This window comes from Pelophylax lessonae, assembly GCF_965119305.1.
Source record: "Pelophylax lessonae genome assembly, chromosome: 6".
NCBI classification, from domain to species: Eukaryota; Metazoa; Chordata; class Amphibia; order Anura; family Ranidae; genus Pelophylax; species Pelophylax lessonae.
The window spans coordinates 108,248,443-108,260,657 of record NC_138773.1 but is presented as its reverse complement, the minus strand read 5'-3'; the positions used below and the strand labels follow the sequence as shown (position 1 = coordinate 108,260,657).

At 42.4% G+C, this 12,215-nt stretch overlaps 1 protein-coding gene across 1 annotated transcript in view; it reads left to right on the top strand.

Moving 5' to 3' along the window:
- DAGLB (diacylglycerol lipase beta) overlaps positions 1-12,215 on the top strand; it is a 74,047-nt gene that overhangs the window by 39,533 nt on the left and 22,299 nt on the right. Inside the window, exons 6-8 of the mRNA XM_082260655.1 lie at positions 1,144-1,271; positions 3,903-4,029; positions 4,122-4,205. Coding sequence (XP_082116781.1) covers positions 1,144-1,271; positions 3,903-4,029; positions 4,122-4,205 — 339 coding nt within the window. The remainder of the gene's footprint in view (positions 1-1,143; positions 1,272-3,902; positions 4,030-4,121; positions 4,206-12,215) is intronic.

Sequence of the window (12,215 nt, the reverse complement as noted above, 5' to 3'; positions counted from 1 at the left end):
ATCACGGCAACAGTAACTTCTGTGGAAGAAGACACTCTCAGATGCGTCTTGATGTTATCCATGCAGCGGGTGGAGGGCACAAAGAGCATTTATAACCTAGTGAGCGAAACTTGAGGACTTACTTAATAGTTTGTGATTTACCTGCAAAACATTTCCATTATTAAATATAACTATTTGAATTAGGGTCATTCTTTTTTAAATACATTGTACTTTGCAAGAATTTACTTCTGTCTTATCCATATTCATTAATATCTATGCATATTGGACCCTCAAAATATCCTACATAAGAGTATGTACTGAACGTACTTCATGTTATGTACATAAAAGTAAAAATGGCTATGGCCATGAATCTTTATTGCATTACATTATTCCATGGGTGCTGGAACCATTTACTTTTTAATTTAATATCGGAAGAAGCCTGTGCAAAAAAAGTTGTCCCTAGGAAAAAGGGGTCGTTTGAGATATTGACTGAGACTATAACAGGCACCCATCCAACTGCCTGTGAACAGTAATGTACGATGTTAGTGAATGTAGAGCCAAAACTTTTATTTTTTATTTATTTTTTTTATTTTAGGTCAGGGAAGGGTAAAAAAAAATCCCCCATCAAGTTTATTCTTGCTGCTTCTTTTCCACTGGAGAGATTTCTCTTCACTTTCTATCATTGCGATGCAACAAACAATGGGAGCAATTCTCTCCAAAGTTGGAAGAATTCCCATCAGGTGTTCCCCATCAGTTCTCGCCCTGATGGCAAGTCAAAGTGTTTTAAATTTCCCTTCACCTTCTCTGTTACAAAGGTCACTAGGCACATTTTAGAGGTGAATCGGCACACAGACATCAATAAATACCTGAAAAGGGTCTAACCCTTCCCTACTCTTTTCAATGCCAAAAGAATAAATCTTTTTACATAATTTTTGGCTTTTTGGCTTACTTTGTAGCATTTGTTGGGATTTTCCTTTCCGATTTTAAGCAAAACTTTAACTGGGTTCTTCCAGATACTAAACCATAGACTGCTTGGCTATAAAACAACCGCAGTGGCAGTTGCATGTGTTTTAGTTCTTGTCCATTTTTCTACAACAAACAATAGTTTGTAATATTGAATTTCCCCATCAGTGTTGTGTTGTAACACATCATGTGTTTTTGCAGAGAGAGGACCTGGATGTGGAGTTGGATAAGGCTGCGCACTACATGCAGTTTGCAGCTGCCGCCTATGGATGGCCACTCTATGTGTACAGCCACCCCTTTACTGGACTGTGCAAACTGTGTGGGGAATGGTGAGTGTACATCATCACTTTATAAGGTACAAAGAATTGTTTTCAACATTTCCCGACCATTAAGAGACTTCAATCCAATCTCCCGTCTTCAGCCAACAGAAGTAGAGAGGTGTACAAAAGACCACATCTGATTCAACTATGGCTTAAGAAAATGCTCAAAGGTCTTGATTAAAAATTTTACATTGCTCTGACCAATGCCCTACAATGAGGAATAAACCTCTTATTTTGGGTATATATGGAAGAGTAAAGCCCCGTACACACGTAGCGATCGTCGGCCGAACGATCGGCCGTCTTTTGTCCAGGGCTGTCGTGTCTGTTGAAAACTGCAAAAGACTGCACACAAATTTTGTCGGCCAACAACAGCTGACTGCAGAAGTGATGTCATGTGATGGTTAACTTTACTTGTCATTTTTCTTTTCTGAGCATGCCCAGTCTTGCAAATCTGCTGTCTGTCGGCCGAAATCTGTACTGACTGACGCACAATCGGCCATTCTGTTGTCGGCGTACAAAAATTTAATGCCTGCACGACAGATTCTGTTCGGCCGAAAATGCGCTGTCACAAGCCTACAATCGACTGATCAGTCGGCGGCCGAATATTTGCGGCCGACAATCGGTACGTGTGTACGGGGCTTTAGACCTACAGTTGCCTTTTGTGCTTCTCACGGATTCAGTGGATGGCTTTTTGGTTTCTTCTTCATGCCCACCTCATCCCAACCTGTCTGGTTGTATTTTCTTGTTGCTTCCCAAGCCATATTTCAGTGATATTTCATAGAAGCTATTGTTTCAAATCACTGAGTTTATGATTGCCAACAAGCCAGTAACAGCTCTATTGGAAAAAATTACTGTATAATATCCTGTAATCTGCACTATACACCTTCAGTTCTGGATGCACAGTTGGCCCAGAGGCATAAAGGATATGCATGGATGTGCTAAGATTAAAAATAACCCCCCTAGATTTCTCATTTGTGACATATATCTTTAATGTTAGTAGAATCCAAGGAAGCAAGAGCTGCTCCAATTTCAGCTGCACTGTCCAGCCTAAGGTGAACTAGCCTGAGGAGCCTGTCTCTGTTCAATACGCTGCTACAAGTCTCCAACAGAAGGCTGCATTCTGATGACATCCCCCCCACATAGTCTTTATTCAGCCAGAAGTGACCAGGCTAAAAGTTCCTTCACAAGACCACTTATCTGACATGTTTCACCCCAGTTAGGCTTAATCCTAGATATCTTCTCCCATGTGTAAGTTCTGGCTGAATAAAGGCTTTTATTTGGAGTGACTTAGAGCTCTTTCACAATAGGAGTCCGTCAAATGGACTCCGTATATCTCAGTGGGGGATCGATCTGCCGATCCCCCGCTGAGCAGGAGGATGACAGCTGTTCTCCGCGCTGTGTGCAGAGACACAGCTGTCAGGTCCCCATGCATCTCTATGGGGGAATCAGATGGGAACGGACCGTCTGTCGGTTCTCATCCGATCCCATCTGATCGGATCCGCTGGACGGATGGAAAATGGGGTTTGACGGATCGGATGTCAGCGGACATGTCTCCGCTTACATCTGATGCCCCATAGACATGCATGGGGTGACCGTTCAGATCCGCCAAAAAAAACAGACAGGCGGCTCTGAACGGTCCGCCTGTGTAAAAGGGGCCTTAGGGCTCTTTCACACGGTCCACTTCCGTAGGCGGATCCGTGCTGCTCAGCAGGGGATCGTAAACACAGATCCCCGCTGAGCAGGAAGGTGACAGCTCTCTCTCCACTCTGTGTGCGGAGAGGGAGGTGTCAGAGCCCCATGCATCTCTATGGGAGAATCAGATGAGAGCAGGCCGCCTGTCTGCTCTCATCCGATCCCCTGGACGGATGGAAAATAGGGTTTCCATCCGTCCAGATTTCATGGACAGGATTGGATGCGGATGGCAGCAGGTGTCAGCGGACATGTCTCTGCTGACATCCGCTGCCCCATAGGGATGCATGGAGCATCTGATCAGGTCCGCCTAAAAAACTGACAGGTGGATCTGATCGGAACGCTCGTACGAAAGGACCCTAAGGGCTCTTTCACGCTAGGAGTCTGTCAAACGGACTCCGTTTATCTCAGCGGGGGATCGATCTGCCGATCCCCCGCTGAACAGGAGGATGACAGCTGTTCTTCGTGCTGTGTGCGCGGAGACACAGCTGTCAGGTCCCCATGCATCTCTATGGGGGAATCTGATGGGAACGGACCGTCTGTCCGTTCTCATCCAATCCCATCCGATCCGCTGGATGTATGAAAAATAGGGCTTCCATCAGTCCAGATTTGACGGATCGGATGTCAGCGGACATGTCTCCACTGATATCCGATGCCCGTAGACATGCATGGGGTGACCGTTCAGAGCCGCCAAAAAAACAGGCGGATCTGAACGGTCCGCCTGTGTGAAAGGGGCCTAAATCAGATTGCAACCTTTTGTTGCCTACTTGGCTTGTGGAACACTTGTGTTTTTAAGATGGCTGTGCTTCACATTGTGTTTAAAACGAGTAAAAATTGCAGTTAATGAGAATACATTTGTAAGGTTTATTTACCCACTGACCTTTCTTGATCCATGCACCCTGTTAATTTTGTTATTGCTAGTGCTGGTATTAACAATCGTATATGTTTCAGTTGCCAGAACCGAAGTGCCCAGCATGATATTGTCGGTGGTGATAATCTTAACTGCCATTTTGGCTCCATCTTGCAGACAACAGGACTCCAATACAGAGATTTCATCCACATCAGCTTCCATAACAAGGTAAGGAAGTAATGAGGTGCGTCACTATTTACCAGTAATAACTTATTTTTATAATTCTTGTAATTGTGTTACTGAGTTTTTTTTACTTTTAGATCTATGAAATACCCTTTTTTGTTGCCCTTGATCACAAAACTGAAGCCATCTTAGTAGCTGTGAGAGGAACATTATCCCTTGAGGTAAATACAGTGATTGTTACAACAAAACTAAATTAACAAGATTATTTAAACTGTTTTTATTTCTGATGTTTATAATTCAAATAGTTACTTTCACATGTTGCTATTTTTGGTAATGGAAGCGATTACCGTTCCTTTTGTTATGATTTCCACTACTGTGATCTCCACGAGCTTCCAGGTCCAATGCCGAGCACCTGTATTGCTGCCTACTGAAAAAAAGAGGTCACCTGCTTGGCACAGGTGCTATTTAAAAACTTTCTGCCCAGCCTATTGATGGCTGGGCAAGAGATTTGTCTTTCCAGGTCGACGTCTTATGACATCCTCCCGAAACGCGCCTTGCACACGGCTGTGGGGCCGCACTGCAGCAAGATCTGTCACCAACGGTGTCCAACAAACACAGCCGATCACTGATCAGTGTACTGGCTTGTTGTTGGTATGTAAGTGCTGTGACCAATCACAGCAGATCACATGACAATTGTGAACAATGAATGGCTTCCTTTCATGCCATTCATCGTGTACGATTGTGTTGCTAGCTGTGATTGGTCACAGTGATCACATGGTGCAGACAGGGCTAATCACAGCCCATCTGTACCATATGATTAGCTGTGTGCCAATCACAGCTAATCACAATACACACTGAATGAATCAGTTCTAAATGGTTGCTGATACCAATGAAATTCACTGGTTTAAGCAATCATGTGTGTGGGAAAATAAAAAAAATTCTGATCACTTCTCCAAAGTAGTACAGTATTACTATGGTAACACTGTATTGCTCTGGTCACCGTGCGTTAAAAAAAATTGTGAACCTTTTTTTTTAGCATACTGTCACCAGTTAGTGTCTCCAAACACCGCCACACCAGTTATTTGGTGACAGTATGTAATTAAAAAAAAAAAAGATGTGTGTGTGTGTGTATATATGTATATATATATATATATATATATATATATATATATATATATATATATATATATATATATATATATATATATATATATATATATATATATATATATATATATAATAAAATATTTTTTTTTTTTTTTTTTATTTCTTCATTTTCAAAACGATTGTGAAAAACATTTCACAGAGCTTCACTTTTTCCACATTTTGTTATGTTGCAGCCTTATTCCAAAATGGATTAAATGTATTATTTTCCTCCAAAATTCTACAAACCATACCCCATAATGACAACGTGAAAATTTGTTTAAAATCTTTTTGCAAATTATTTATTAAAAATAGAAAATGAAAAAAATCACATGTACATAAGTATTCACAGCCTTTGCCAGGACACTCAAAATTGGTCTCAGGTGTATCCAGTTTCCACTGATCATCCTTGAGATGTTTCTACAACTTGATTGGAGTCTACCTGTGGTAAATTCCATTGATTGGACATGATTTGTAAAGGCGCACACCTGTCTATATAAGGTCCCGCAGTTAACAGTGCATGTCAGAGCACAAGCCAAGCCATGAAGTCCAAGGAATTGTCCTGTAGACTTCCGAGACAGAATTGTATTGAGGCACAGATCTGGGGGAAGGGTACAGAAAACTTTCTGCAGCATTGAAGGTCCCAATGAGTCCTGCATCATCCGTAAATAGAAGAAGTTTAGAACCACCAGGACTCCTCCATCCGGCCAAACTGAGCGATCAGGGGAAAAGGGCCTTAGTCAGGGGGGTGCCCAAAGCCCGATGGTGACAGAGCTCCAGCGTTTCTCTGTGGTGAGAGGGGAACCTTCCAGAACAACCATCTCTGCAGCACTCCACCAATCAGGCCTATATGGTAGAGTGGCCAGACAGAAGTTACTTCTAAGTAAGTGACACATGACAGCCCGCCTGGAGTTTGCTAAAAGGTACCTGAAGGACTCTCAGACCATGAGAAACAAAATTCTCTGGTCTGTTGAAACAAAGTTTAAACACTTTGGCCTGAATGGTAAGTGTCCTGTTTGGAGGAAACCAGGCACCACTTATTATCTGGTCAAATACCATCGCTACAGTGAAGCATAGTGGTGGCAGCATCATGTTGTGGGGATGTTTTTCAGCGGCAGGAACTGGTAGACTAGTCAGGATTGAGGGAAGATTGAATGCAACAATGTACAGAGACCTCCTTGATGAAAACCTGCTCCAGAGCGCTCTGGACCTCAGACTGGGGCAAGGGTTCACATTACAACAGGGCAGTGACCCTAAGTACACAAGCGCACAGTCAGGATAACAAAGGAGTTGCTATGGGACAATTCTCTGAATATCCTTGAGTGGCCCACCCAGAGCCCAAACTTGAACCCGATTGAACATCTCTGGAGAGATCTGAGAGTGGCTGTGCATCGACACACTCCCCATCCAACCTGATGGAGCTTGAGAGGTCCTGCAAAGAAGAATGGGAGAAATAGCCCAAAAATAGGCGTGCCAAACTTATAGCATCATACTAAAAAATACTTGAGGCTGTGATTGGTGCCAAAGGTGCTTCAATAAAGTAGTGAGCAAAGCCTGTGAATACTTATGTACATGTGATTTTTTTTTTTTTATTTTTAATAAATTTGCAGAGATTTCAAACAAACCTTTTTCACGTTGTCATTATGGGGTATTTGTTGTAGAATTTTGAGGAAAAAAATTAATTTAATCCATTTTGAAATAAGGCTGTAACATAACAAAATGTGGAAAAAGTGAAGTGCTGTGAATACTTTCCGGATGCACTGTACATGAAGTTTGTAGACTCTCTAACTTTTCTACAGACTAAATAATACTGATTTAAGTTTTTTTCACCAAAGAAATGTAGCAGAATACAATTTGGCTTAACTTTTATGAAGAAAGATTATTTATTTGCAGAATTTTATAACAGAAATGAAGACATTTTTTTTTTTAATTTAATTTTTGGTCTTTTTGTGTCTTTAAATGAAAACCCAGTGATGATTAAATACCACCAAAAGAAAGCTCTTTTTGTGTGGAAAGAATGATAAAAAATTTCATGAGTACAGTGTTGCATGACCGCTCAAGTGACATTCAAAATGTGACAGCGCTGAAAGCTGAATATTGGCCTGGGCAGAAGGGGGTGAAAGTGCCCGGTATTGAAGTGATTAGAGAACACTTCATTTTCTCAGTGAATGCAAAGTGTTCTCTGACTAGACAAGGTGGAGATCGTGACGTCACTGCCCCTCCCCTCCACCATGCCCAATCAGAGAATGATTTGCTTCTACTGGGAAAAATGTGTAGTGTTCCCTGAATGGTACCAAGAGAAGCGACCCTCTGTGCTCGAAATGCAGCATAGGACTTGGAAGCTTGTGGAGAGCACTGTACTAGTGGTTCTTACTACAGTGATTTTATAAAAATTCCAAAAAATCTGCACTAGATAAAAAGTAGTGAAACAAATATTGATAATGAAAAAAAACAGCTGCTAGCACGGGCCAATAGACAAAAACCCTAGATAATGTGTACATAGAAGTGCAGCGCTATAAAATGATACAAAATTGCATAAAGTGTCATATACAATAAAACTCCTAAACAAAGATACATAAAGTGTCCAAGGGGAAAGAATAAAAAAGAAACTGTATTAATTGAATTCCAGTGAGTAGGAGAGCATGTTCCATAGGAAAAAGCACTACTAATCCCAGCATGCGTAGGAGAGCCAGTCTTCCCAAATCCTTTGTGTGGAACACCAACATTGAGAAGAAAGGAATGGCCGCTTACCAGAATCAATTGGCTTCCAATTTATTGGAAAATCCTATAGTGCTTAAAGGAGATGTATTTCCCAAATGAAGCAAGACCCCCATAGGTACTATTTATTCTGGCGTGCTTCCGATCCACATATCAGTCCTGATGTGCATATAATGGATACAAGGGATCATAGCATAATATAGTTTATAAAAACGATTTTATTAAATAAAAAAAGTGCACTCACATTTGAAATATAAAAACAGGCATGTAGAGGATCCAAGCAAAAGCTGCAGCATAGATTCTGAACTCGTCGAGGCCTAGTTGTTACTACTCGTTACTACTCGCCTTCACTATCACAGGCGTTAGCTCTTCTCTGATTCAAACCCCCCTCCCATTCTTTCTCTCCCCTGATGCAGTAGTGCTGAGCTCACCATTTGAGACCTCAGTCCTGTGATGATGAATGTGAGCAGTGATGACTAGGCCTCACTTTGCAATGTCCCAGGAGCATTCCAGTCAGGTTATATAAGGTATGTAAATGGCCTACACCTGTAGCAAGGGTTTATTCAACTTTAGTCAGACCTGCACAGTTTGTTTTTATCTGCAGATGCCCCTTTATGGTAAAGGTGAACTAACCCGAAGTATTCACATGCAAATTTCTTGAGGCTGGGTTCACACTTAAATCGGATGCAGCTCAGAGCAAGGGTCTGGTGCGTCCCTGTTCTCCGTTTCATGGGCGAATCGGGCCTGAATTTGGACCTGAAACCAAGCCAAAGACGCACCGGACCCCTGAGCAATCCGCTCTGCAGCCACCACAGAGATGTGTGAACTGGCTCCTTTGAGAAGTTAAAGTTTAGGATCCTTGGATAAATTGCTCCTGCCTGTCCCTTCCTCCAACAAGCTTTAGTCGACCGTAAACCTTGTGCAGGTCTCATGTCCGTAGTCTCTCTGTCTCTCTGTCTCTCTGTCTCTCTGTCTCTCTGTCTCTCTGTCTCTCTGTCTCTCTGTCTCTCTGTCTCTCTGTCTCTCTGTCTCTCTGTCTCTCTGTCTCTCTGTCTCTCTGTCTCTCTGTCTCTCTGTGTCTCTGTGTCTCTGTGTCTCTTCCTCTTTTTCGGTCTCTCTCCCTTCCTCGGTGTCTCTCTCTCTCTCTCTCTCTCTCTGTCTCTTTCCTCTTCATTTCTGATATGAAGTAGAGCTGCACGATTCTGGCAAAAATGAGAATCACAATTTTTTTGCTTGGAATAAAGATCACGATTCACTCACGATTCTCAGCACCACGTATATTTATACATTTATTTTTTTTTTTTTTTTTTTAGGGATTACATTTTCTGCACATAACACTACCTTTTCAGCATTTTTACTTGTGAATTATCAATATAATAATAATTAATGAAATTATTATTTTCATTATATTATTTATTATTAATATATATATATATATATATATAAAATACAATCAATAATATAATGAAAATAATAATTTCATTATTATTATATTGATAATTCACAAGTAAAAATGCTGAAAAGGTAGTGTTATGTGCAGAAAATATAATCCCTAAAAAAAATAAATAAATGTATATTATAATGAAATGAAAATATATATATATATATATATATATATATATATATATATATATATATATATATATATATATATATATATATATATATATATATATATATATATATATATATATATATATATTCATTCATTACAATATACATTTAATTATTTATTTTTTGGGTTTTCCCCTCTCTCCCCCCCTCCTCTGTCCTTGATTACCTCATGGAAAGCTCATCATGCCATAATTTTCTCAGACCCGTGAACAAATAGGACCTCGTCACTTGCGGGGACAGAGCAGGCGGGGCTGAGGTGGGACGGAAGACACCGTCGCGTCATCTGCAGGCTTGAATTGAGGAGGCGTGACGGAGGTGCGGCCTGCCGCGTCATCTGCAGAGTGCTCAATTGAGGAGGCGTGACAGAGGTGCAGCCTGCCTCGTCATCTGCAGAGCGCTGAATAGAGGAAGCGTGACGGAGGTGCGGCCCGCCGCGTCATAGAGGAGGCGTGACGGAGGTGCGGCCGTGAAATAACCCCACCCCCAGAATCGCTGATATTCGTGATGGAGATCGCATAGGGGGGTGGATCGAGATCGCGATCCCAGAACGATTAATCGTGCAGCTCTAATATGAAGGCTATTACACAAAGACTGATGCCCCTTAGCGGACAGTGCAGTATTGCTTGTGATACTTACCGTACCTCTACCTTAGTCCTCTTTGGTCCTGGTAACAGTTTATAGTTCTGTTATTTATCATACATACATACGCTGTATTTTGTACGTGCCTGTTCATTGTCACCCCTGCATGGGCAAACCAAGGCTTGTCATACCCTCTTTAAACTCAATAAAAATATTGAAACGGAAAGTTTTAACTACTTGCCGACCACCCGCCACAGTTGTACAGTGGCAGTCTGGCTCTCCCAGGCAAAGTGCCGTACATGTACGGCTCTAGCCTGGGAGGAGCTAGGGGGCGATTGCGCGCCACCGGAGGTGCGCCCCCACTCGTAGGCTGGGGAGTCAGTGCGTGTGCCACTCGCGATCTCCCTCTGCAGTGAGAGGACAGACGGCTGATGTAAACACAGCCGTTTGTCATTCTCACTAAAGTAATCAGAGGCTAGGCAATCCTGCTATATAGGATTGCATGTCTCTGTGATTACATCACAAGCCACACCCCTCCACAGTTAGAATCATGCCCCTAGGGACACACTTAACCCCTTGATCACCAGTAAAGTTAACCCCTTCCCTGCCAGTGTCATTTTTACAGTAACTCTGCATATTTATACTACTGATTACTGTAGTAATGTCAGTCGGGGTCCGATCTGTCCGCCGCAATGTCGCAGTCCCGCAAAAAAAATCGCAGATCGTCGCCATTACTAGTTAAAAATAAAAAAACAATAAAAATTACAAATCTTTCCCGTAGTTAGTAAACGCAATAACTTTTCCGCAAACCAATCAAAATACGCTTATTGCGATTTTTTTTTTTTTTTTTTTTTTTTTTTTTTTTTTTACCAAAAATATGTAGCGGAAAACAAATTGGCCTAAAATGTTAAATTTAATTTTTCCATTTTCTAATACCCTAAACTATAGTCATTTTTAGGGCTGGCCCTACCATGGTTCCCGCTGGGTCCTGTGGACCCAGGCGGAACTTTGAGAGGGGTGGCAGAGGCGGCTCTTTAATTGGGCAAATTAGGTGGTCGCCTTAGACCTCACACTCACAGGGACTTCGCGGCTGGTCAGTTTGCCTATTTGAAGAGCCCCCTCTGGGCTCTGGAGATTGACCACCTTGCTCACCCACCCGGTTGGTACCTCTCCCTCCTCCCAGGCAGGCGAGGGACTGCATCACTCAGCTGGGATTGCTGCAGGGGCCGTCTTCAGACAAGCTTCGGGTAGGGGAGGCGAGTAAAGGAGAGGAAGCCACAGCACTGTGACCAGAACTTGGCAGTTACCTCACCCACCGGGCACACTGCTGGAGTAGACAGACAACAGGAACATCTGCGTTGCCACCACGTTATTAAAGCAAGCAAGGCCAGCAAGAGAGCGATCACTCCGGCCGGACTGTCTGCAGGTCACAGATGAGTCCCAATCCAGACACCTTGCCCTCTCCTCTTTCCTGGGGGGAGATTGCATGTGGCCATGGAGATCACTGGGCTGTATGGGGGATTGATTGTAAATTGTAAAGTCGACTGAAAAGGTCATGCTTCTGTCACGTGGGGGGTTTAGGGAGGCTCCCTATTATATCTGGTCAATTGAGGGCTGGTTCACACCAGCACACAATCGGTGTGGCTAAGTTGCACTTTGTGCGCATTTCCCATGCAGCAGGTAAACACTCTACCCTTGCAATCTGCTGCATGTGGGTGCCAATGTTTTGTTAATGGCACCCCAAATGCAAATCACAAATGCAATGAGTTTACAAACACAAAATCGCACGGTGCCACAGTACTTTGCGTTTTGGTGCAGTGTGTTTTTAAAAGTAGTCCAAACACTGCTTTTTTCGCAGTCAATTCATTTAAATGGGCTGCAAAAAGTAACAGACTGTCAAAATGCTCCCCATGGGAAAGCGTGTGTTCCCATGTGATCCTGGTATGAACTGGCCCTTAACCTAGGTTGGCACTTCTGTGTTTAGTGCAGGCCATGTTTGCGTGGGCACGGCAGCCCATTTAAATGAATGGGCTGCTGTACCTGTGTTTCCACAAAAAAAGGGTGCATGCACATTTTCAAAAATGTGGCCGGTATGTCATATTATTTTGCATATAGACCAGGTGCTGTTGCATGTAAATCTGACTTCCTAATATATTTAATTTTAGTTATCATGATAT